At 49.6% G+C, this 26,999-nt stretch overlaps 1 protein-coding gene across 1 annotated transcript in view; it reads right to left on the bottom strand.

The window, feature by feature from the left end:
• Nucleotides 1–26,999, bottom strand: part of LOC118785852 (partitioning defective 3 homolog B-like) — a 212,358-nt gene that overhangs the window by 61,144 nt on the left and 124,215 nt on the right. Inside the window, exons 16-17 of the mRNA XM_036540793.1 lie at nt 19,828–20,037; nt 15,840–16,062 (exon numbers count right to left, since the gene is read on the bottom strand). Coding sequence (XP_036396686.1) covers nt 15,840–16,062; nt 19,828–20,037 — 433 coding nt within the window. The remainder of the gene's footprint in view (nt 1–15,839; nt 16,063–19,827; nt 20,038–26,999) is intronic.

Below are 26,999 nucleotides of genomic sequence, written 5' to 3'. Positions count from 1 at the left end.
GTGGGTCACCATGTTAAGTGTCAGTGTATGCTTTTAAACATGACAGCAAGATTCATCGAGAGAGAGAGAGAGAGAGAGAGAGAGAGAGAGAGAGAGAAAGGAAAAGCCATGTTTAAACAGAGGAAAAGGAGTCAGCCAACGATGTGTAGATGTGAAAAAGAGAAGGAAGGAGGATTACGTACCCCCCCGAAGCACAAGCCGAGCGGAGCAGGTGGAAAGGATGAAGAAAAGAAAGAAAGGAGAGGAAGCAGTTTAGGAAATCTCACACAGCTGCCTCTCAAAGAGACCAAAACAGAATGAAGGGAAGAAAAAGTGCTGACAGCATACCTCACTGCTTTAGAGTGGGGTGCAGACACCACCCCTGCTCCACTCTACACACACACACACACACACACACACACACACACACACATGTACACACACAAACGCACGAACACACACACGCACACAAAGACACACACATTACCAAGAAAACAGAAAAACACACAAAGACACAAGCACACACATACAGGCATGCGCACACAGAAGCGCAGGCACACAGGCACACACTGTTCGGCTGAGTGGCCCCGGGGCCTGAGGGGACAGACACCAGGGGCCACTGTGAGTGATGCGTCTGGCAGTGCTGAATGACATCACAATGGGCTCCTTTCACTGCACTCCGCTGGCAGCAGGCTCCGCCCCCCTCGCAGATCGCTCCTGTAATTGCTACATAACGAGCCTTCCTTTTCTTCTGGGTTTAATTAAATCTACTTTTTTTTTCCTCCTTACACATTCTGCTTTAACAGCAGCTTATAATTAATCACATCACACTCACACCTCCCAGTCAGAATCATACTGGGAAACCAAGATGAAACACTTCCAAAAAACAACAAAAAAAGGGTTTGTTTTTTCAATTCATTAAATCACTACTATTCCTGTTCACTGCGAGTGGAACTCAGAGCATGATTCCTGCTTTTTCAAATATACACACTGGGAGCCAATGGTTTACATTAAAGGACAGAAAACCCTAACAGTGTCTGAGTTCTGTACAAACACATGTCCACCCAAGACAAACCCAGAGCAAAGCGGTCAATGCGTGTATTTCCCTGGAAACCGTAGAGTGCTTTTGCTGAGAAGGTACAATCCAAAAAGCGCTCCCCTGAAAATGCCTGGAGACATCAAAATATCAAAATACATTTAATCCTCAGACCTGTAATCAGACACTCAAATTTTTTTTTTTTAACCAAACAATGTGTTAGTAAGCGGCGTACGCCCTCGGGGGAGAGGAAACGACAAAAAGGGGCTTTAGGAGTCTGACAAGATGTGAATTACACCCGAATCACCTGCTTTAGCGTCTTTTGTTTACTGGGAGCTTTCAGTGAGAGTTTGAGCAATTTGCGTCTTAATCACTCATGGCCTTGTCTGCTTTAAATAATAATCCATCAATCAGGCCTCTCGGAGCGCGGCGCGTTCCCCGGGGCTGCAGCGCGATGCAGGGTGCATCTGTCATCCAAATGTGGAAGTTAAGATCTGCGATTCATTTCTGCCCGTTGCTTTTTTCCCCTTCCCGCCATTCCAGACCGTCCTACGACACAACAAAGAGAGCTCTCTCTGGGAAAGCGGTCTTCTGTTTGTTCCCTCAGATGTGTCCATTAGTACAAAGGGTAGGTACGCTGTTTCTTATTTCGCTCTGGGAAAGAGGAATCGTGGGTTAACCTGCGTTCTGCCCTTTTTTGGGTTGACCCCGAGGGAAGGGAAGGAGGGCTGTGTTGCAACAGGAACAGGGCTATGTTGCTGTTCCATGCCCTTCAGGAGAGGACAGCTTAGACGATGGGACAGGTGAGTGCACCTCTGTCCCTCGGATCAAAGACCCAGGGGCCTCGTTGGCTGCGTGGAAGTGGAGCCAGACACCCCTCGGGCGTTCCTTCTGAAAGCACGCACTGATCCAAACCCCGTGGAGATCTAAGGGAGAAAGCTGGGATCCTGATCATTCGGGGCACTGATCCCGGCGCGCCCCTGCGATGGTCAGGATTGGAAACACATGGACGTGAAGGTCAACGCGCTGACCACTTCCGGCTCTTTCCGCCTCTGCTCTTTTGAGGGGCATTTAACCTTTTCTGAAGGGATCTTCCATCATGCTCCCTGTGAGCCGACACTGAGGTAATGGCAGAGGAAACCAATCAATCACCGTTCACTCAGAGACAGTCCTTTGGAGTGTAATTGCGTCCTGGTGCCATGGAATTCCGAGACGGGGACAAACCCCCCCCCATTCACTCACCCTCCAAACGTCAACTTCAAAAACTAAAAGCATATGTACGTGCGGATGTGCAGCTGTGTCCTGCCATATCTGTTGGTCACAAGTTATAAACAGTGCAAACAGGCAGAGCAACTGATCCTACGATGATGGGCGGAAAGACTGAATTTGTGAATGCTTGGCTCTCTGGGCTTAAAACAAAACTAAATGATCAATAACTGAACACTTTTCTAAGCACAGCTCTGGGCCTTTCTGCTCCCCCCCAACATACCAACACACACACACACACACACAAAAAAAAAGCCTACCCCCCCACCTCCCCACCCAACTGAGACAGCATGTTACAGCAGCATCACATCTGTGTCAGTCAGCACGGTGATGCAGCTCCCTCTCCCCGGCTCTCCGCGGGCCCCGGTGACGTCCCATGAATACATTAGCGGGTCTTCGCCCTGCCGTCAGCGGCTACTTGTGGATCGCACGTCGTCCCACGTGCGTCTTCGGCGGGCCCAAGCGCCGAGCATCTCGCTAATTATGCGCCGAGATGTTACGCCCGGGCGCGGAGAAGACAACTGCGCTCTCGGGCGGATGCTTTTAAAAAGCTGGCGCCGCTGCGGGAGCGCTAGCGAGCTGCTCTTCTGGGAGCTTGCTGGGACCGGCTGCTCGGAGCTTCCGAGACGCCAGACTACTACTGGACCGTGGAGGAGGGGGGCTGGAGCAAGCCAAAATCACAGCCGGGTCCAGAGGACGGGCCCTCATAGCATAGGTGAAAGTGTGTCCGCCAATCGACACACAGTGGCCTCCCTGTGGGGCTCAAAATCAACCACACCCCTTTGAACACACCATCACTCATCTTCTGGGCACGAGGGGTATACGGCATGTTTTAACAGCTAGCCCAAGAGGAACCGTGGCTCCTCCCTGATGTTTAAAGAGTGACCGATCCTATTGTGAGGTGCACTATAGAAGAAAAAAAAAACAAATTGATTGATCTGAGGCGTGCATCTGTGGGTTGGGTAGGCCGTGTGGTACTCCTGGGGACAGGGGGGAGGGGTGTCGGATCCCTCTCAGCCAACATCTGCAGCCCCCAGATGGACCGTCCCCAAAAATCCTGCTCCGCTGTTGTGCAGGCTTTCAGGCCGTGCGTGTTAAAATGGAGAAAATGACTGGCGCTGTTTGAAGGACGGCCGCGGAAGAGTCCCTCAGAAGCCGTCGTCGTTACAAATGACTCTCTCTGACAGTGGAAAACAGAGAGAAAAACTGCCGCGACTGATGAAGTTTTATCAGCAGATAAATATGCATGAGCATGTTTTCCCTTCCTTTGAATCGAAACACTTTTTCCCTCCCTCTCTCTTCGGAAACTTGATTGACAGAGCACATTGGCGTAAATACATGAGCAAATCATTTCAGGAAACTGTCCAATTTGGGGGGGGGTGGGTAGAAATATAATTTATTTTTCTGTGGCTGTGAGTGTGTGAGTGTGGGTCCACTGATAATGTAAACAGACTGGGCTGGCGGTGAGGAGCAATGAATCTCACTTTTTTACTTCTTGGAAAAAAGGAGCAGTCTTGATATATGAAATGAAATCCATCGAAAAGGTGTCCAGGAATTTTTAATAAACAAAACTGGAAAAGCTGAAAATGTACTGTTGGTATTGTACAATAGATGAGGGTAAAGGAAGACAAAAAAAAACATTGTTTTTTGCAGATAATGCCATTTAACAAAAAATATGAAAAAAAAAACACAAACCTGTCCATTCTTTAATTATTTTGAATATAAAATGTATTTTGTGGGTAAAAGAAAAAACGCTTTCCACACAACCAGCCTTTTCTTGCTGGCTGTGTCTAAGCTTTATCGACTTACCTAATACTCAGCCAGCTGTTTCTTGCTGGGTCTATAATATACAGCCACTCTCTGCCAGAGTCAGTAGTTCTTTACACACCCCCAATGTTGCGGCCCGGCTTGTCTCCTTCTATTGCTACTGCTTATTGGTGTGATTTCTGCCTCTTTATTCTTCAACTTCTGTCCTATCAGGTTTGGAATCCATAAGTAACACCATCAGACCCACCCACAGCCCTGCCCCCAAGCCCTACAAGCTGTGCAATTCTGGCAGTACCATGAAACTGGTTACTGTTCCATTGTGCTTATGGAAGTACCATGAGACTGATTATTGCAGGTGAGCTTTGATTTTGGAATATTATAGCATTACATGAGTTAGACTACAGTGCTCTGCTGTAGGACGAGCCTGTACATGAGGCGCTGTCAGAAGTTCACACCTAAAACCAGGTGGGAATAATCACTGATAATTGCACCCCGCTGCCGTAAACCACACAGCCGGTTCGCTGCTACACATTGGCTGTTCTTTTTCCATTAATGACACAGCCAGTTATAACACACTATAAGAATCCCAATATTCCCCTGAGCCATATCTTTTTCAGCAGCTACAGCCAGTGAAAATGATCCTTTCCCACACCAAGATGTTCACATTTATTCAGACTTCATATAATTTTGTGTGTGTTCATGTGTGTGTGTGTGTGTGTGTGTGAGTGGGTATAATTCAGTCAGCTCTCAGAATTTCTTAAGCAATCACTTAACATACAGCAGTCTATCAACTGTTAATCACTTTAGCTAATTTATACTGAAGGGGAGGCTGGGAACATTCTGTTGCTCAATGAAGCACATGAAGTACAAACATTAAAAAAAAACAAGCCTGAGGTTTGAGAGTGAATTAAAAACACCCAAAGCAACGGCGGCGTTAGGCGAGAGAAGCAGCCAAGAACCCAGGATCTACCGCACATGATGAAGTGACGGTTGGTGAGTGGCCAGGCAGAGCGGTAGGTTCAGCACAGTGAGGAGGTTTGACTGTGACCCATTATGAAACAGAGGTCAATGAAAGTGTCTGGGGGAAGGCAGACACTGGGTAGTACCACAGATAGCCTACACATTAGCCACACTTGATATGGTCTAAAACAGAACACCCACAGCCTTCACATCAATGCAGACACTGAACGCATGGAGTTGGATGGAATGCAGGAGTTAAATACCTGGTCACAATATATAATGTCTGTGGCAGCATCGTCTTATCCCTTCCTGTGGAGATGCAGAACCAGTAGGGACAACACAGGATGAGGTCTCCATTAACTTCTGGCTAAGCCCCGCCCTCCAAGGTCCCAACCAATCATCTCGGCTCAGAACTTCAGCAAACTCTTCTAACATATTCATTCCGAGATGAAACAGCTCAATTCCGCTGGGTGATGAGTTTTTTTGGCCCGTTAGCCTGCCTGCGTCCCTAAGACAGTTAATACGAAACCCCCCCAGAACTGTAAATTGCTCACAGCCATTGAAGCCGGGGCACCCGAAAGACATTTAATAGCTTTTTAAAAAAGCTGCTTTATGTGACATATAACTTTCAGCCTCTAATTCCTGAGTTTTTTTTTTTACGACTGCAGGAGACTTTCATTAATCTCAGGGAGCCAGTAAAACGAATGGAACCCAGCAGAGATCCCGGGTCCCCCTCTCGGCTGCTAGCCAGCAGACATATCCAACTTCACCTTGTGACCACACTGTAACCACAACCGCCCCTGGGCCCCATGCGGTCCCGTCCTGCCCCCATCCAGGGCAGAGCCGGCAGCCATACATTTTGTATGCTAATGCTGTTTTCGTCTCTTCGTCTTTCTTCCCCACTAAGGCTATAAAAGTAATGCAAAATGCATGTAGACAGAGCTGCTCGGCGTCTGTGTCTCCCTTCTAGCGCCCGTCACTGCCTTTTTAAAATGGCCGCCGCCGCGCGCTCTTCCCTCTTCCTCAGAAATGCGCCGCTGATCCCGCCGGTACACGTCGTACGTCAGCGTCCTACCTGACGGTGCAAATAAACCGGTGCGTACAGGAGCAGATAACAGGAAGCAGATCTGTCTTGTTTGGTGGTTTGATAAGCGTTGCCCGGGGAAACGGAAACACAAAACACACGCACGCACAGAGCAGAAACAAACAGAAGGTTTCCGTGGCCCTCAGAGATACGCAACAGCAGAAGTGTCTGGTGACGTCGGGGGGGGGGCTGGGCTTTTGGTGGTGACAATCCACGCACAGAAATACCAACAGCTGCCTCCTCACAGGGGGAAAGGCATTCAAAACAAAATCCCCCGCACAAAAGTAAACCAAGGCGCACGCAAGCCTCCAGGCTGAGGGAAAGCCGATTCAAGCAAAATTTATTTTTCATTGCCTTTTTCGCACCACCTTACAGGAAATAACGAGTTGCGTATGATAATATCGCTCTGAGAACCTTTATTTCAAGGAGGCCACTGATTTCACTGATGTACTGATGATGTACTTTCTATTCAATTAGCTCGCAGTAACAAACTGTGATTGCCTTCGAAATGTCAGATAACTATCATCCACATTTTTAATGTGGAAAAAGTTACACTGCAGAGCAAAACCTAATGTTGCCTATTCAGCTGGATGTAACAAGAGCAGTCGAGCCTGATTACTTACACACATGACTGTTACCTTTTCTCAAGGGTGACTGTGGGAAGTCACAGGAGGAATGCGGTTAAATCCTGAGGAAGTACAGTATCACCCCCAAACGTGTAACATAATTCATTCCTCTGTGGTTTTACTTTATTATTTACATGTAACATAACCTCAGATGTTTGTGTCGGTGGAGGACAGTGGGCAGAGCAATCACATGACATTACCAATACTGAAGACACCCCCAGGGATCCTGTGGTGTGTTAGCGACATCTGAACTTGTAATAGGAATTGCACGGAACAACAGCAACACAAAAACGAATAAGCTACCATTGATGAAAAGTTGTTCTTCTGCCACTGCAATGGTTTAACATACGACCAATAGAAACACAAGTACAGTCAACAACATGAAGTGAAAATTCATCTCGACAGGCACACAATACATCCACACATCATGTCGTGGCCTGAGTCTGTCCGTGTCTCAGCCTTGACTGTGGGAGAGAGAGAGGCCTAGCCTTTGCATGGGGCCGCTCATCACCACGGTGACGACAGCTCAGCGGGGCGGGCACGCTAATGGGCTTTGGTTCCGTGCCGGATTTGGCACCGCGGTTCCGGACCTCAGAGCGGATAACCCACATATTTGTAAACAACGGATCAGAAACGCTCACTTTCATGTCGTCAAATCCGCAGCGAAACGACCGGACTAATCAAATAAAGCCCCTCGCCTCCCGGTCCCCCCCACCACCCGGCTGTGACAGGGCTTTAGAGCTGAGAGCAGGGGGTGGGGGGGCGTTAACACGGCGTGATGGGCAGCGCCGGGAGAGGTGGCGGGGGGGGGGGGGGGGGGGGGGGGGGGGGGGCATAAGTCACGGGAATGCCCACTTTCTGCACACCCCACAAAAGAGAACCGGCAGCTCACGGCTTCACAGCTGGGGCTGACACAGGACAGAGGACAGAAATCCTCCTTCACGAGTGAATGGACATACAGTGATCATGACGAATTGCATTTATATAGCAACTTGTATAGACTTCAGAGCAGTTTTCAGAACACAGTGGCAGGGTAGGGGTGGGGGTGAATCACCTTCACCGCCACTGATGGGTACCACCCCCCTGGGAGAGGCATGGTATGACATTTTGCACCAGGACACTCACCACAAACCAGCTGAAATGGACAGGGCGGGAGGGTGCACGTCTTTTAATAAAGCAGGCCATTAAGATCCCCACCCAATCTGACAGCAACTTCGAAATTTTAATGTGTTTCTAAAAGGCAGTATTAGGGACCACTCAGTGCAAGTTTATTACTTAAGTGCACACCTGACACATATGCCACTTTCCTAGCAGCAACAGGGTGGATTGCATTTCAGTGTTGCAGGGCACAGAAAGGGCACCACGGACATCACCCCTTGAAGATTACACCCGAAAAGAACAGGGCGAAAGAATCAGCTCCATCAAACGCCAGGAGCCCCGCAATAAATAAGTGCATGCAAAGCTGGAGGACGGGGCTTAGCTCTGTGAAACAGTTCGGCGGTTAGAGCTCTCATTTCCATCTCGTACAGGTGAAAACAGTTGATTCTTCCCCACGCAGAGCCGCGCTCAATCAGGAATTCAATCCAAAAACCCTCTCAGGTAATCAGGAAATTTTACTCCATAATGCTGAAAAGATTAAACGTGTGCTTAAATCACCTTTAGTTATCCGAACATGAATGTCACAATCAGAAAACGTCCTCCTAAGATGAGCGTACGGGAGAGGGGGAAAAAAAAAACCCTGAGGTCTGTCACATTGAGCTCAGAGCTCCGTGAAACCACAGCAAGCAGCTTGAGAGAGAGAGAGAAAGACAGACATGCATGTGTTTATGCATACAGCTACGTGTTTGTATATGCATACGTATATGTCTCTTGTATTTAATATATTCCTGCATCCCTTCTATGTAGATTTTCTTCAGTTCTGCACAGTTTTATTTAGATTTTTGTTAGATATTGTTGCCATACTGCTTTGGCAGCACTGCCAATAAAGCACTACTAAATTGAATTAAACTGAACTGAAGTACAGGAGAGAGACAGAGAGAGGGAGACAGAAGGAGTGAGACAAAGAGAGAGAGAGAGAGAGAGAGAGAAAGGGAGCGAGACGGACAGAGGGAGAAGGGGCCGGTTGAGATCTCCTTCCTTCCCTGGAGTCTGCTGCTCCGTCACTGTCTCTTTCCACGGCAGCAGGTCGGGCTGTGAAAGGGAATATTTAAGCAGCACCATCTGCAGCGTGTCCTGAGAGCTCCATTTAGGGTCTATTAGCAGACACCCCCCCCCACTGACACCACGGACAGGGCCCTCTCTCAACTCCCTGCCCATCCTCAAATCACCCCCCCCCCCCCAACACACACACACATACACACACCTACCTCACCGCTCAGACACATACACTCCACTCCTCCAGTGTTTCAACATATACTTCAACAATATCTTAAAAATGTGAGAAATCAGTGAGAAAGCAGTGAGCAAAAAGTGAGCGCTTAGTGAGAGGATACTGAGAAAACGGGGAGGGGTCTGTAAGCAAGAAGCGAGCCTGCAGTGATGGAACAGTGACAACAGCGAAAGAACAGCTAAACTAACCAAACTAAACTATACCAAACATCATACACAAACATTCGGCCTCTTTTATATGCACTTGTGAGCTTGGCCAGATTCCTGGTGAAATTTGTGCATGTGCTCGTTGAAACTATACCCAGGCTTCATGCCTTACACGGTGTGGCGTGTCGGGTTATATGGGAAATGGTAACCGCTGTCGTGAGCGCCTCAATTCAATTCAATTCAATTCAATTCATTTTTATTTGTATAGCGCTTTTTACAACACAAGTTGTCACAAAGCAGCTTTACATTGTTCCCAGGCCTGAGACCCCCTGAGAGCAAGCCTAAGGCAACAGTGGCAAGGAAAAACTCCCTATCAGGAATAAACCTTGAGCAGAACCGGGCTCAGAGGGGGGGGCCCCATCTGCTTCTGGCCGGCACTGGGCAGACAGAATTAAAGACAAGTTAGGCAATGTACTTTAAGACATTTACGATTGATAGACAATAGTAGTTAACAGCAGAGTGATTATAATGTGTTTAATTATAATTAAATGGATAACATTGTAAAACAACTGTAACCTATGTAAGTTGCTTTGGATAAAAGCGTCTGCCAAATGAGTAAATGTAAATGTATAAGAATGTCTCCTAGGATGTCCGGTTCTTGGAACGCAGTTGGCTTTGATGGGCAGGGCAGCGAGGTAGCAGGACTGGAAAACGGGATGAGACAAACAGCCTCACAAACAGCGAGCGGAGTCTGGGAGGAGTGTTGAAATGTCTGCAGATTCATGCTCGGTGATGGATCTCACGAGCCGCAGGGGACCGCCGACAGCCAACGGGGAAAAAAACAACAACTGCTTTCTGCGGGCTGTTAGCGTTTCCTGCAGAACCACAGCAAAGACCAGAGAGGGTTGCGGAATAAAGGAGATGAAATGTCAAAGACGAGAGCGCCAAAAAGAGCATTTTGGACAGAACGGGAATACGAGGAATTTACTGAGCTGAGCTGAGGCGAGAGTTTGTTCGCTACAAACAATGGAAGCAGGGTCGGCGGGGATAAATAGATAGGTAGCTTGACACAAACAGTTGGTGCGTGCGTGTGTGTGTGTATGTGTGTGTGTCCTACAGTTAGAAAAAGTGCTTCATAGCCTTACAGGGCTGCATCAGTGAAGCACCGTATGGCTCTGACACCGTTCCAGAGCCCCAAGGTGGCGACGCACTGTGCGATACCCTCATTTCCAAATTCTTTTGGGGGTGCCAGTCGTGATTCCGCAACAGCCAACTTGTGCTCTGTGTCAGGTTCACTCACAGTGCACTCGCCTGGGATGTCACGACGTGTGCGTTAGGCTTCGGTAGACAGCGAGAAGGCTAGCTCCCCCGCCAGCGCCAAGGCTAGCCGACGGATTCAGTGAGAAAAGGAGGGAGAGCAAGAGAAAGAGACACCTCTGCGTGGAGAGCCTCACTGGTAAAAAGCAAAGCGCGTCTGTTTTGATGTTGAAAATAGCCCCTCAGACCTCACAATGGTATTTGTTATTACAACCGGAACAAAACCTGAGGTCCAGGAATCTTCAAAGACACGCTTAATCCCATGAAAGCAAAACATTCACGACCTTAAAAAGGAAAACGATATTGCTGAGTGTAATTTGTTCTGCTTCGGCACCGCACATATTTATTTCCTAATGGGAATCACAGCGCATTTTTTGAACTGACTTCTATTTCTTTCCAACTGTAAAACAGCATTAAGAAGCTACAATTACACTGAACTGCAGAAAATTAGGCTTAATTACATCATATTTCCAGTTCGATACTACCAAATTCTAGGAAATAAAGGTAACGATAAGAAAGAACGGGTCTCATAAGAAATCTGGAAGTGTTTAAACCTTCTGCTCAATTTCACTGAGATGTTTTCCGTTTGTAGATTTGAGTTTGGCAGTCGGTTGAATTCCATCTAAGTGTTTTGGGGATCCTTATCGTAATAATAACATGGTGGAATATATTCCAAACCTCTGTAACTCCTCACCCCAAAACACGTACTCCAGTAAGTAATGTAATGAAACACCTCAGATCACAAAGTTAACCAGAAAAAAACACCTAAAGCATTGTTGTTAATGGCTTACGGTAGTCAGTTTCAAATAAAGTACCAAGTGTGTGTACGAATGTGTGTGTGTGTGTGTGTGTGTGTGTGTGTGTGTGTGTGCGTGTGTGAATGTGTGTACGTGCGTGTATGTGCATGAGAATAAATGCGTAAGTATGTCTGTGTAACTAAGACTACAAAGTACATGTGTGTACAAGAGATATGTATGCATTTGCATAAGATAGAATGTATGTATGAGAATGCGTGTCTGTTTGTGAGGGAAAGTGAGAGAGACAGAGAGGGAGGGAGGTGTGGGGGGGGGGGGATTTGGAGAGGACTCTTGGTCCCCCATCTGTTTGGAGGATGTAAAAGACTCTAATGGGGCTGATTCACCACCTGGGGCTCTGTGCCCCCTCTCTGGCGTCGCTCTGTGGCCCAGAGGCACACACTCACTAACAGCCTGTCACTCCGGACCCTCCCGCCACTCTCCACACCCATTCAGCGGCTTCTCATACATGCTAATCCTCGGAAAATGCTAATTGCTTCACACTCTCATAAAATAATGCGACACTCAGAGACATCTGGGCTGTGCGGGAGACAGGAGAAGATGGCCTGCTTCTCTGAGACCATGGCGATGACACAGAGGGAGCACAGGGTGCACAAATTTAAGGGGACGGGGGGTGGGGGGGGGGGGTGCAGAGCTAGAACTAAGCTGGATCATTATTCCCTCCTCCCACTGAAGAGTTGGAACCAGGCTGGCTCATTACAGTAGAGCTAGAACCAGGCTGGTTTATTATTCCCTTTTCCACTGTAGAGCCAGTACCAGGCTGGCTCATTATACCCTTTTCTAATGTAGAGCAGGAACCTGGCTCATTATATACCCTGTTCCACTGCAGAGAGAATGTCTGCCTCTCTATCCAGGCAGTGGGAAAGAGGCAGGGGATTGAATCTGTCTTATTTAATCTTTGGCTTCAAATGTCAATGGGCTGCCGGCTACGAGCTGTGTAGCCTTCACTGTACCAGCAGTGGTAGAAGACTCAAGCGACAGTGAGCCTGCCACACCCAGCTCTGTCACACACACAAGGCACTTACTGCTGTCCTTGAAGGACTGCGCCCTAACAACACCCTTCTGTGAGGCGCACCGAGCGCAGGTACGAGCAGTGAAGCGACATGCGTGCGTTACGCAGGGAGCCTGCTGTCTTCACTTCATCTCCCCGCCCACGTGGCGACGGCCTGAAATGAATGCAGGAGCTGCCGGCTCGGGGACGGAGCGGGACCGCGGCGTCCCCGAGGAAAAGACAATAAAGCGCGGTGCTGCGGTCTGTCAGCGCCGGTGGAGGCCGGCTTCGCCCCGCGTTAGCAGACAGATTGAGCTGGGGGGGGGGGGGGGGGGGCGGAGGCGTGATGCTGTATAAAGAGACACAATCATCGCCGCGGCCGCACTTCCCCGGCGCTAATAAATACAGCGCGCCAGCGGCGCAGAGAGGGAGTACCGCGCCGCGCTCCCCTAAGTGTGCTGTCATTTCGGAGCTCATGCTCTACCCGGCCTGGGCGATGAGAGATGGGTGGAGGTGCTGAGAGCTGTTCATCACAGCACCGGAGCACTCGTTCCCAAAAAACCCTGCAGGTTTCTGCGGCTGGCTATCAGAAAAGCCTGGTGTGTTTACTGGGTTCGTCTTTGTACGCTAACGGGGAGTTTGTGTGGGTGTTAGTGCACACAGAAACACAAATACATGCACATGCATGCATATACACATACTGTATATGTGTGCACACAAACACAGACACAGACACCCATGTGAACACAAACACACACACACACACACAAATACACACCCATGTGGGCACAAACACATACACGCGGACACACACACACGTGCATGCACACACACATGCACACACTCACACCTGCCACATGTGTGGAGCGAAGGTTCCCAGCTAAACAAGTAAACTTCATCAGCAGCCTGTATCACAAGCAGCACGCTGTCATTGCAAACAAAACAGAGGGCACTCCGTCACGCCTGGGAGAAAAACGCCGCTCTCTTCCCAGGATGCTTCCTAATCGCATCCCCCCCGCCCGGTCCCGCGGAGAGCCGGCCCCGCCGTAATTACAGCTCCAGCAAAAACAGAGTGTTCGGTAACCTTTACATCTGTCGCCCTGTCGGCCGTCGGCGGGGGTGCGGAATCGGCGTTTATCTCTGCAGAACAGCAGAGCGCGGCGTGAGGGACGCGCGCGCAGACGGCGCCGCGCCGAGGCCCGCTCCCTCTTCCGGGGACCCCAGGAGAACCGGCGGAGTGGAGGGGCGCGGAAGGTTCCGGACAGACGGAGGCACTGCCTCGCTGCCGGGGATTAACTGCGGCGAGCGGCGGGGAGGTCCGGAGCTCTCCTTTCACCTTCAGAGCGATGGAGACTGAGCTCTCAGTTTTCTCTCTGAATCACAGACACACACCGCCTACTGTATCTTTAGTTACAAGTAACATTCAAGGGCACTAATCAAGATAATATCACAGCATATTACAGTGCATATCAGACACTTCACGTGCGGAAAATAAAAGAATTGACTAACTCAGACTGTTCAAAAAACCGTCATCCAGGGGTCAAGGATACAGGAACGCTCCGAGTGCTGTCACAAAACAGGGTATTTGTCGAAAGACATGCAGCTGGAACACAACGATCAAGACCAGTGCCAGTGTAGACCCACTCCTAGGATCTCTCTCTCTCCCCCTCTGCCTGTCTCTCTTCCTCTCTCCTTCTTTTTCCTCTCTCTCTTTGTCAGATTCAAATAGGAGTTTATAGGTGTGACAATAAGCAAACTTGTGCTGCCAAAGCAATTAAATTCAGAAGAAAGAAAAAAGAAAAGATACAAACAAGAACGTAACAATGCCATTATTAATGACAATGTGAAAACCTTCCATCCTTCTCTCTGTTCCAGCACTGGCAATTACAGTTCGTGTGTGTGGGTGGGTGTACTGCACGGTCCACCAACTTTCCCTAGGGTGGTGGCAGGTTTCAGACATACATACCTGTCTGCCAGGTGAGTTTTCTCATCTGTTCAAAATAGAAGGGGGTTTTGGAGAAGACAGACAATTTTGGAATGTATTTTTTGAAGAATCTGAGAAAAAAAAAACTTACTTCAGTCTGTTTTGGAGAGAATAACAGGAAGTGCATCTCTGCTTTAATCTGCTGTGGTAGACAGTGACTCCACAGCCTCTGCTCTCTGGGGAGCCAAACTTTAAGGTATCTACCCTTTTCCATCGGAAGGATAATTACCTATCTTTAGATATTCTGCCAATGTGATATTTCTGCTCAGGGCTTGATAATGCTCAAGTTTGTTTTACAATTATATATATTTTACTGAAAATTTCAGTGGACTTTCACTGCCTTTCCCTCCCTCTCCCCCTCACTCCCTTGCTCTCCCTATCTCTTTCTCCCTCTCTGTCTCTCCCTCGCTCCCTGTCTCTACCTATCTTTGTTTCTCTCCCTCTGTCTGTCTTCCCTCTCTCCCTCCCCCCCAGTCTCCTCTCCTCCTCTCTCTCCCTCACTCTTTTGCTTGCTCTCTGTATCTCTCTCATCCTCTCCCTCATTCCTTCTTTCTCCCTTGCTTCCTCTTTCTACCTACCTCTGTATCTCTCCCCCTCCCTCTCTTTCACTCTCTCCCCCACTCAGTCCCTCTGTATCTCTCCCTTTCCCTCTCTCTCTCCCTCCCTCCCTCTCTCCCTCTCTGCTCGCTGCCCTCCCGCTGTGTCTCTAACGGGACCTGAGTGTCTCGGCGGGACGACGCAGACCCACAGCATGTGCGGCCGAGCCGCCGCCGTCTGCAGCGCGGCCTCTCTCAGCCCGGCCCAGTGGTAGGCCGAAAGAGAACAATTAAAGAGGCCTCTCGGGTCTGACCTAATGGGCCGCTGGTGGCCTGACCTGCAGAATCAATCATCCGCAGCCTTGGCTCGGAGCGCGCTGGCACAGGACCCGTGAGTGACGCGGGCTAAAGCTGGCACCAGACGAAGCGCAGGGCGAGAGGGTGCCCTCCACAGCGGTGCCAGGCAGAGGAACGTGGAGTGTCACATTCTGGTTCATTTAACATCAGCCCCCTTTGACTCAGGCTCTGTGCTCCCCTGCAGAGCACTGTGCACTGACCCATGCCTGCCCCTTTAACTACACTACATTACATCACCTTTTTGTCACAGAGAACCTCGACACACAGATATCACAAGCTTCCTGCAGAGCTTTCACGTTTGAATTCTGATTAAACACCTTTTTTTTCTGAACCTACATCTTCAGATCTCCACAGTCCTGTGGTCTTAATCACGATGACACGCTACCGCGCATAACCCAGCTCTGAGCTATGGTAATTCCACCAGATAACACAATTTCCATGGATCTGTGGCCGACTATCTACTCTGTAATAATCAGGGCGACTATTAGCTGTGGTGGGAAGTCCCCTCAAACCAGGCGTGAAGAGGAAAAGGCTGGTCTGAAAAGAGAACGTGTCTTAGAGACAACAGTGAGACAGCATGTCCTACCTCAGCAATCCAAACCCTTTCTTTGGCGCCTTCTTGTCTTGCTTCTCAGCTTCTTCCATCTTCTTTTTGTCTTTGTCCTTCCCTTTGCCTTTCTGCTTCTCTTTCTTCTTGCCTTTAGCCTTCTTCTTCTTGTCCTTCTTGCCCTCTTCCGCGTCGCCCATCCCCTGCCTGGAGGACCCGCTGGCGGGCGTGTCCCTCCCCGAACTCGGGTCCGAGAGGTCGTCTGTCAGGAAGACGATGAAGGCAGAATAAACACTCTTGACATTCACACATAAACACGTACAAATAACAGCTTTTTTTTCCTGCAGCGAATCACACATTTCTCATGTAGCACTGAGGCAAAAATCATTACTCAAGAGTAAAATAAAACCATTCCTCTTCGCTGACAGTTAACGCTGGGGGTTTGTAATTTAGACTAAGGTAGCCAACAATATGACAGCACAGGTGACAGAGAAAATGTCAGCGGAGTGTGTATGTCATCGATAAATGCAACAGCACTGCTCTTAACAGAACGACATCGAGGCAGAGGCTCCGACATTTGCAAATATTCAACAACTGACAGAATGCAAATGTAGAATGACTGGTGTGTTTATAACTGAAAGACAAAGGCGTGGACAGGGACTTCAAAGAGCTACAACTTAACAGTGCTGTTTTAAAGAACTATAAAATAAATTCACTAAAACTGAAATTATAAATACCCACCTTGATCTCTAAATTACAATTCAGCACCTAGGATAAGGCCCTCCAATACAACACACTACTCATATAAGAACACTGCCATTTCTACCTGTACACTGAGATGCGTTACAGAAAAACAAAGAACTGACTATGACTAAACATAAACAGTTGGCGATTTAAACCTTTACACAGTGAGGACTTAAGCAATTTTATAGTGATTGATTTTTTTTCTTTCTGTTTTTTTTTTTGAAAGGACTAATAGCATGCAGATGAAACGGGAGAGAGGCTCGTAATTTCAAAGCCGCTGACAGAACCATCTGTTACTGGTCGTCCGTACTGAGGCGGTGCCGAGTGAATGATCAATCTCTCCCGTGTCTCCCCGAGCCACCCCTTTCATTCTCTCTAACTCTTTCTCTCTCTCTCTTTCTCTCTCTCTCTCTCTCTCCCCCTCTCTCTCTCTCTCTCTCTCTCTCTCTCTCTCTCTCTCTCTCTCTCTCTCACTGTCACACGGTCACCGCAGCGCTGCAGACAGATGTAAATTTACTCGGGCATTGTGGGAACAGGAACCCTTTGGTGTGTAAATAGGCGGATGACAGAGAAATAGAGTGACAGAGAGTGAGAGAGAGATAAACGGTATAAATGCGTGTAAAGTGCCTTTTGTGTGTACGTGCCAGCATATGTATTTGACTGTTTTGATATTATTATAATCAAGATTAGAGGTATGAGTATGCTTGTTGTTCATTGTTATCGTTCATTGTCACTATTACTTGTTACTTATATGTTTTATGTACAATGCTTTGGCAATAGAAATAATAATTTTGTTGTGCCAATAGAGCAAAGTGAAAGAAACTGAACAGAGAGATGGACAGAGAAAAGACAGCACACAGGGGGGTTGGGGAGATAGAGAGAGAGAGAGAGAGAGAGAGAGAGAGGCAGGCATATATGAAGGTTCTGGAAAGCAGCATGTTGGCAGCCATGTTGTTACCCACTTTAAGACATTATCAGCCCTTTATTCATTAGTTGTGCAAATCTCAAAACATTCAAACTAATGAAAAGTTCTGCTCCAATAGTGAAAATATTAAAAGGCCCTGGCATCAGTTGGACTCTGGCCCTCACTCTCTGCCACTCTCTCCCTGGCACGTCCGCAGCTGGGATTGTCTCGTCGAGCGATTTGGCCAAAAAGCCAACAGAGGGAGACTAATGAATATACAAGACCTCCCCAAACCGCGCCGTCCCGGGGCCTCAACGCTAAACACCCCGGTTCACGGACAGGGCTACCGTCCTTGAGTCAGCCGCCTATTCGGCACTCTTTCCCCGAGGTGCTCCTGCGCTCCTTTGGACGCAAAAACAAATGCGGAGCAGAGGTTACAGTTTGAGCCAGAACCCGCACGCCTGTCATGTCTTTAAAAGCCCGTCGTTATTCATAACCATGGCGGATCCTCAAAGGGGCCTCTTCAGCTGCGGCGGAGCCTAACGCGCATTACAGCGTCCTTTTGTGTTCCGATGAGTGGGAGAGCTTACGCTCCTGATTAATCCTGAGGACCCGGGGCCCGGCACGGGGGCCTGCGGTGGGAGGAGGAGGGGACGCCATCTCTGCCGGCACGCATGATCAGTGAAGTCCCTGATCGGTCCATTTCCTGGAGGACGCAAGTGTGAGAGGCCGCTGGGTGGATGGGGGAAACGGAGGGAGAGAGAGGAAGCTCACGGTGTCCACGCGTTGGCCCCCTGATCCCACGGCACTTTCACCGCGCCTACGCGCTTCGGATGGTGGCGTCTGTTCACTTGACGAGGCGCTAACATGATTTGACTCGGGGGGGGGGGGGGGGAAGCAGCCGCCATCACACAAAGGACACGTCTTTGTCCGTTATTGTTGTCTTGCGTAAAAAGGGATTTCCGGCGATTCCAGTCCGCGGCGCTCTCCTTTCCTTTGCACACTATTACTGCTCTTATGTATTTATTTATGTGTGTGCTTTTCCGTGAGAGAATTGGGACTGACGCTACACACTATCATAACCCTAATCCTCTGCTCATATCACCATGCGGGCAGCATGTGCGGGTCCACAGGCGGGGAGCTGGGGACCGAGCCGGAGGGGGCCCCTCCGCGCTCAGGCCGAGACCGCCGGCCCGGGCCTAGCGGAGAAGAACAAAGCCTCTTACACACTCCAGCGTTAATCCAGTGGCGAGGCGTGACACCGTTGCCGCCTGCCGAGCGCCGAGCGCGTGCCGGGAGGGACCGGTATGCGCGGTAATAGCGGTAAGGGCTTAGAGCCTCCTCCTCTCTGACACGGGGGGGATTAGCCACCGTAACGCGGACGGTAACGAGGAGCGAGAGGCATGCCGTCGCGCTAATTGCGGGGGCCCCCTCTTCTGATGTGGTTTTGATCCAGAGGCGCGCGTCTCCATGTGTGTAATCTCTCTCTCTCTCTACCCCCTCACCACGAGGAGGTCAACATGAGCAGGGATCCCTCCTTTTTCATTTTTATTCTTTTCTTTTTTTCTGTTTCTTTCTCAGGCAAAATTCTGATGAGATGAAACACCTAATCTGAATTGTTCTCTACAATAATCCAGAGGTTTAAATTCTTGGATTCGGAAACACGCATGAACAGGTACCAACCAGGGAGAAACGTATACTTTTACATGGATCTGTCACAGGAAAAAAAACACCACGACTGCAAGGAGATCTGTACACAGGAGCAATGTTACATGCTGAAGACAGGGCCAACGCTACATTTCGACAGCTCTCATCTGGTGAGGAAGGGCATTCAGCGCCCACTTCCTGTAGCAGCTGACATCCGTCTCTGAGATAAAAGCGTTAGGCAACACCCACATATTGCATGTTCTGTGTGGACTGGATCCACAGGAAGTGTCAGGCCTCACTTCGATAACCTCCTGAGAAGAGTGTTCACCTCCCATCCTGGCATGTCTAAGGTCAAGCGCCAAACATTCTCCCAGTCATTGTGAATAACAACTTATTGCTGCCGTCCCATACGGAAAACCTAACTCTGCTGGTGACATAACACAGTTACTCATAGCTATTTATGCACCTCATGAGAAATAGATGCTCATGTTCTTGGGGTTTGCATGATGAGAAACAGGTGATCGTGTTGTTGTGGTATACATGTTGAGATATGGATGGTCATGTCACTGTGGTTTCCATGATGAGACACAGGTCCTCATGCTGTTGTGGTTTACTTGTTGAGATATGGACGGTCATGATGTTGTGATTTAAATGTTGAGATACGGGTGGACAAGTTTTTGTAGTTTGCTTGCTGGGATACGGGCGGTCATGCTGTCTCCCCCTGGGCCTTACCGTCGTCGAGCTCCGGCGGGCCGTCGTAGGACTTGTCGATGGCGGCGCGGAAGCTCTCGTTGCAGCCGCGCCCCCGCCCCATGGGGGCCCGCGGGCGGTGGAAGGGCAGCTGGCTCTTCCCCGCCTCCGACAGGGCCGTCTGGAGGCTCTCCAGAGAGCTGGACTTTATCAGTCCCAGAGTCGGGCCCAGCTCCTTCCCATGATTCTCCTCTGAGAAAGGGGGAGAGGAGGGAGGGCGTGTCAGTATGGAGGAGGGGGAGGAGAGGGAGGCATGTGCAGGAGCAGGTGAGGAGCAGGAAGGGGAGGAGCCAGAGGGAGGGGCTGCTCACTGCACTGGAAAAGGAGAGGAGGAGGAGGAGGAGGAGGAGGAGGAGTGACCAAAGAAAGGAGGAAGAAGAAAGACAATAAGTAGAGGAGGAGGGATCAGGAGGAAGAGCAGGGAGAAGAGAAAGAAGATGAGGATGAAGAGGAAATGAAGGAAACCAAGGGATAGAAGAAAACAAAGAAGAAGGAGGAAAACAGGACACAGAAGAGAAGACAGAAGTGTGAAGAGGAGGAAGAAGAGGACTGAGAGCAGAAAGAAGAGGATGACGATGACGAAGAAAATGACTGGGGGTCGGGGAAAAGAGAGAGATAAAGAGAGAAACTTGTGATTCATGAAGTAAAGCAAACATGCAGGAAACGTCTGTTGCACACACTTGCATCCTGCTTGATTTATGCTGTTTCAGTAGACATTTATTTTCCTCTTTGACAATGCAAAGAGCTGAGGGAGTGCTTCGTCAACCACCGATGCCAAACATGCTCTGCACGGAAACCAAATTCCTGGTGGGAGAGTTCATTTGAGGTGATATCTCTGAAGAAAGAGTTATGGGGCTTCCGAGCAATTGCTGAAAGATTTTCCTTCCGAGTTTTGAAATGGAGAAAGAGTGGGCTTTTTTTTTAGCTCCCTCAGAAGTTCTGCTAACGATTTCAATTACTCCTGCAAACTTTGACAAAAGAAACCATTTAAAGAAGTTCCTCACAAGAATCATTTTGAAGCCCTTACTGCAGGATATGGAGGTTTTTATGTACATTTCAAACACGTTAATTGTCTCGCTGATGTGGATGAAAGCGCATTCATTTTGGCTGGTGTTGGGGATGGAGGGGGTACTGGGAATGATGTGACCCCGTGTTACATACAGTAAAGCTGTTTTAAATTCCCACATAGGAGCATATGAGTGACAGGGCAGGGGTTAAACCCACTGTCTCAAATGCTCATCTCAGCCCGGGGCTCCACCTTGGAGAATGAGTTTTTAAAAGCTGCTCCGCTCACGGTGATGGATGTGGGCACTGAGCTGGGACAATCACAACGATCAATCAGGATGCCGCGGCAGCTCTGGCCTGCAGCCGACGCCCACAGCGCCGACCCCTCCATCCTGTGCCTCCCCCCCCGCTCGGCCACACCTCCCAGCATCCTCCTCTCACCTCACACACGCACACACACACACACTCACACACACACACACACACACGCACACACACTCACACACACACACACACACACACACAAACACACACAAACACACACACTCTCACACACTCTCACACACACACACACACACACACACACACACTCACACATTCTCATACACACACACGCTCAGGGACAGTGGCACACATCAAACTCTAATCATTAAGCGAAGTAATGCGCATCCAGCAACGCCGGCATGAATCAGGAAATCTTCGCATCAACAGCGGCTGCGGGGCCTGAATCCCGATGAGCCTCACCTCCGGACTCGCAAGGGCCCCTCTCTCTTTGTTTAGCTAATGGGCATTTAAATGAATCTGGAAGTGAAATCACTCCTTTAATTTAGACTGTCCTGGACAGCGATACGAGCCGCCCGCCGGATTTGCGCGCGCTGGGTAATAAAAAGCCTTCAGAATTTATGCGCATGCATAATTTGGCACGGGGGAGAGCACGGGTCAGTACGTGTGACAGGTGACCGGGATGATTTCCACAGTAGCGGAACTCAGCCCCGTGGGGGCCAGCCCGTCTGAGGCTGCTGCTCACAGACTGACGTGAGCGCTCACTGCACACTGAAACTTCACAGGAGCTACGCAGGTATGCAGGGGTCTAACGGGGGGGATTAAAACCAAGCATTACATTACATTAAATTACATTACATGCATTTACCAGGTGCTCTTATCCAGAGCAACTTCCAGCGCAACAGAACATAAGTGTATCCATTCAAGTTGAGTGAGCAACAGTGTTAGACCAGGCTAACAACACTCCCAGACCAGTGAGTGTGAGCATAGATAGTACAAGACATATAAGCAACCACATATATTCGATAAGAGCCACCATTACTATAATCATCATCACCATCATCATCATCACCATACATATGAGTCATATGAGTCTTATGTGAAGTTTGGATGGCTTTCAGATGTTCTTTTAGCGTGCACATAATCATTATTACATCACATCAAAACATACACTATCAAAGGCACGGCCAGGAGGACCCCAATTCTGCAAGTATTAAAGCTTTATCTAACACTGCAACCACTCCGAGAACCAGAGAACCTAAACTCAATAAAGATTACAATTAGCTACTTATCTGGCTGTACTAAAAGCCTGTGGCCTTCCACGGCCTAGTAGCAAGGATCTAATGTCTAAAAAACTAAAGCAAAACAGTCCTGCTTTCTGGATATATGCATCATGTGACTCCTGTCAGCTCCACCTACAGGAATAGATAAAACGATCATATACTCAATTGTTCCACTGATCTAGCATTACAGAACCCAGCTGGAAGGTTCCAGAATGAGGATTGGAAGGTGCCAGTGAAAGATATTCGGTAGCACACTCACATACGTCAGGCATCTAGAATCTCTCTGGTGAGCACGGCACACGTGCAGATATCTCAATCAAGAACCTGCATGCTCCTGCTTAGAGATATGTTTTTACAGTGGCTACCAATTAGATCCAACCATTTCATTTTTGAATACCACACTCTTTACCAAGGGAAAACAGTTTTACTAGATGCACTAAACATACATCAGCCTTATGAGGGGGATCTAATTTGTCTGCGCTTTTGTACGTACAACTTAACAATCCCCCAAGGTTTAATTTCAAAACACTCATTCATTTTCCTTCCCAAAAAACTTTAATGACTTTACGCTCTAATTTGAAGAGAGTACCTACTGTGTTGTGATATTAATTTTGACGATGATGCTAATAAACTGGAGTATTGATGACTTCAGGAGAGCGAGCCCGGGTATGTTGAGAAATAAACCCACAGCTTGAGTTTGGGTTCTGCGCGCTTGGAAGCAAGTAAGGCTCAGGGATGCTAAAGCGCGAGTTTGACTTTCAGCAAAATGGGATTTATTTGAAATAAGGGTTATAAATAGCGGGGAGATGCTTCACCAGGCGCTGCGATTGAAATGCTCACTTTGAAAGCGGGATTTGTGTCACAAATGTAATTACCGCTGTCCAACTGCAGGCTGATAGAATTAAGCTGCTTTTAGGGGTGCCGCACTGTGGAGATGTGCAGAGTGTTGGGGCTAGAGCCGCGTGTGTGCACGTGCGTGTGTGTGTGTGTGTGTGTGTGTGTGTGGGGGGGGGGTTAGAGAGAGAGAGAGAGAGAGAGAGAGAGAGAGAGAGAGAGAGAGAGAGAGAGAGAGAGAGAGAGAGAGAGGGAGGGGGGGGAGTGAATGTGTGGCTATGACTGATGCATTGGGGAGCATGACTCTCTCATACATGAAGGCCCCTTCTCTCACAGGCCTGCCCTCCTCTCTCACAGGCCTGCCCTCCTCTCTCACAGGCCTGCCCTCCTCTCCCACAGGCCTACTCTCCTCTCCCACAGGCCTACTCTCCTCTCTCACAGGCCTGCCCTCCTCTCCCACAGGCCTGCCCTCCTCTCCCACAGGCCTGCTCTCCTCTCCCACAGGCCTACTCTCCTCTCTCACAGGCCTACTCTCCTCTCTCACAGGCCTGCCCTCCTCTCTCACAGGCCTGCTCTCCTCTCCCACAGGCCTGCCCTCCTCTCCCACAGGCCTGCTCTCCTCTCCCACAGGCCTACTCTCCTCTCCCACAGGCCTACTCTCCTCTCTCACAGGCCTGCCCTCCTCTCTCACAGGCCTGCTCTCCTCTCTCACAGGCCTGCTCTCCTCTCTCACAGGCCTGCTCTCCTCTCTCACAGGCCTACTCTCCTCTCTCACAGGCCTGCCCTCCTCTCCCACAGGCCTGCCCTCCTCTCTCACAGGCCTGCCCTCCTCTCCCACAGGCCTACTCTCCTCTCTCACAGGCCTGCCCTCCTCTCCCACAGGCATTTGTGATGTGTCCCCGTCTCTGAAAGCTGGAGAGGAGGAGAGCAGGGCAGGGCAGGGTGGGGAAGAGCAGGGCAGGTGAGACAGGCAGATGAAACCTTCCTCCACACCGCCGCTCAAGGCTCCTACACACCCACACACGCGCAGACCGTCGTAACCCGGCTCTCCTTCCTCTGCACCCCACACACAGCCTTCCTGCACAGCCCTGTGAGAGAGCGTAGCGGGGAGCCATCCCGCCACACCTCCGCCTGTGTAAGAGGGGCCCGGGACTCGGCGGGAAAACGCTGCTAAGCAGAGGCCGTCGAAGGGCGCCCCGCCCGCGCCCCAATAACCACGGCATTCTGGGAGAGAGCAAACGGAAAACAAAAACAGGGAGCCGGCGCGCCCGTTAGCGCCGCGAAGAGCGAACGGCGGCGTTTACACAGTCGGTGCTCTCCGGAGGGGAGACGGTTTAAAAGGTCAGCTGTGACGGCGACACGCTGCTTACCGCGAGGACGCCTCCCTCCTTCCCGCCCCGCTCGCCGGGTGCGCAGGCGGCCGGCGCGGGCTCACTCCCGCCTCGGTGAGCCTCCGGCTCCAGTTTAACAGCACATAAAACCAGATGTGTTCCAGTCAAATCAATACTGTCGCTCTGTCCTCTTTCATATGCATGTATAAACAACACACTTTCAGTGCAGACTGATAAAAAATCTAAAACACTCAGTTCAGTACCAGACAGCTACAAAATGAGTTTAAGAGAATGGGACAGATAAGAAAATATGCAAATCTATAATCCATACACTATACAACAACAGTATTAACAATTAATCTAATCTAATAACATTACTAGGAATAAAAACAATAATAAATACAAACAAATAAAACAACCGCAATGACAATACTACTACTACGACTATGAGTACTACTACTTCTACTAATAATAATAACGGTAATAATAATTATTATTATTATTATGAAAAAGAATTGTAGGATTATACATTTCATTTATGTAACATGTTAGACTGCAGAATCTTACAGCGTTGTATGGCTGAAGAGGCAGCCATATCACTCTGCAGCCGGTACAAAAAAAAAGATTCTTGCTTTATACATTGACGACAAAGAGCACAGAGTGGGTGAACAAAATGTTCCCTCTCTGATCGCACTCTGCATAATTCATGTCTATTCTCATGCGAGGTGAATAACACCCAGACTGAGTCACATGCTGAGTTCACGCCGGTCAAACCACACAGCCCCAGAAATGGACCGGGCCGAGACCGCGGTGACCCAGACGAGGCCGTCTGCGGTGGTGCTGTCCATCCATCACTGCAGGAGCGGGGGGGCTGGGAGAATGACAGAGCCTAGCATGTCCTATGATCTCCCTTAAAAAGATTCATGGCTTTAATAATTGCTAGCGACAGACTTTTAAAAGCATCTCATAATTAAAGATCACCTTGATTGTATTAGTGGCTGTGGTGGAGGGAGTGGGCGGGCCGGGAGGGGGGGGGGCGTGTCACTTAGGCGGGGGCCACGCCTACTGAGCTGGGTGTCCGATCTCTCCAGTTCATGAATAGAAGGAACAGGACGACAGACTTAAAAAGAGTCTAAAGATAAAAGCCTGCTGATGGTTTCTGAACACAGGAAGCCATCAGAGGAGCTGAAAGGATCCAATCAGAATCACACGGGGGGGGGGGGGGGGGGGGTGGGGAGGCTGCAGAGGGAGAGGAAGGTGACAGACAGCAGAGTGAAGCAGAGAGGGGAGGGGAAGGGGGGGGGGGGGTGAATCTGGGCATTCAACCAGGACACATGAACCCGCGCCCGGTGTCACTCTATCCGGGGGGGACAGGTGACTGGTGACACCTGCGCTGGGCTGCACCTGAGCCCGTCCTGCAAACAGCAGCACCGCCTCGCTAACGCAAGCAGATGGTCCTCTCCGAGACCAAATTAATCCATCAATCCAAATCAGCCCAACATGGCTGCTTTCAACTCGAATAAACAACAAAGTCCTTCTCAATTGTAAAGTGAGACAGAGAGACAAGCGTGTGGGGTGGAGGGGGTGGGGGGAGAGCGGAGAACAACTGAGGCTTCAATAGCCTGCCGTTTGGCAGAGAGCTGTCTGTTTTCAAAGTCAAAATCGCACAAGGGAACACACACAACAATGAGGAACAACAATCGGCGCCGCGTCTCCCCAGCGCCGGGCTTCTGCGCCGCTTATTTCCGGCTTCCAGACGCGGCGGATTCTGTGAGCCACATTGTGAGGGGAATCGCAGCGGACCGAAAGGAACGGGCAGGACTGCGCGGGGAAAAAAAACACTCCGCGCCTCAGCCACAAAGAGGATCAGGGAAAAAAAACTGCGCAAACAAACAGACACGCAGAACAGAAACAAGAAAGAGAGAATCTGATTTATAAGATACTGATATGACAAGTGGGGGGGGGGGGGGTGAGAGGAGAGAGGGAGCAGAGAGGAGAGATGGAGAGAGGAGTGAGAGAGGGAAGAGAGGAGGGGAAGAGTGGAGGGGGGGAGGAGATGAGGGAGGAGGAGAGGGGAGTAGGATAGAGGAATAAGGAGAATGGGGAAAAAGGGGGAGGAGAAAGGAGGAGGAGTAGGGGAAGAGGAGAGGAGAACAGAGAAGAGTGAGAGAGAGGAAAGGGGAAGGAGGAGGGGGGGAAAGTGGGGGAGAGGTAATAGAGTAGAGATGAGCAGAAGAAGAGAACTGATGAGGGCCAAGTCTGAGCTAAAACACGCCGGTGGAGAGCCAGGAGAGGGAAGCTGTGCACAGCCCTCAGCAGGCTAAAGGTAAAGCTGCATCTGCCTCTGCATTTAAGTTCATTCACAAGTCATGACTCGGGAAGACAAGGACAAGCTCCAGGGAGAGAAGCACTCTACTCT

The sequence above is a fragment of the Megalops cyprinoides genome, chromosome 11 (genome assembly GCF_013368585.1).
Source record: "Megalops cyprinoides isolate fMegCyp1 chromosome 11, fMegCyp1.pri, whole genome shotgun sequence".
NCBI lineage: Eukaryota > Metazoa > Chordata > Actinopteri > Elopiformes > Megalopidae > Megalops > Megalops cyprinoides.
This window is presented reverse-complemented; position numbering and strand designations above follow the sequence as displayed.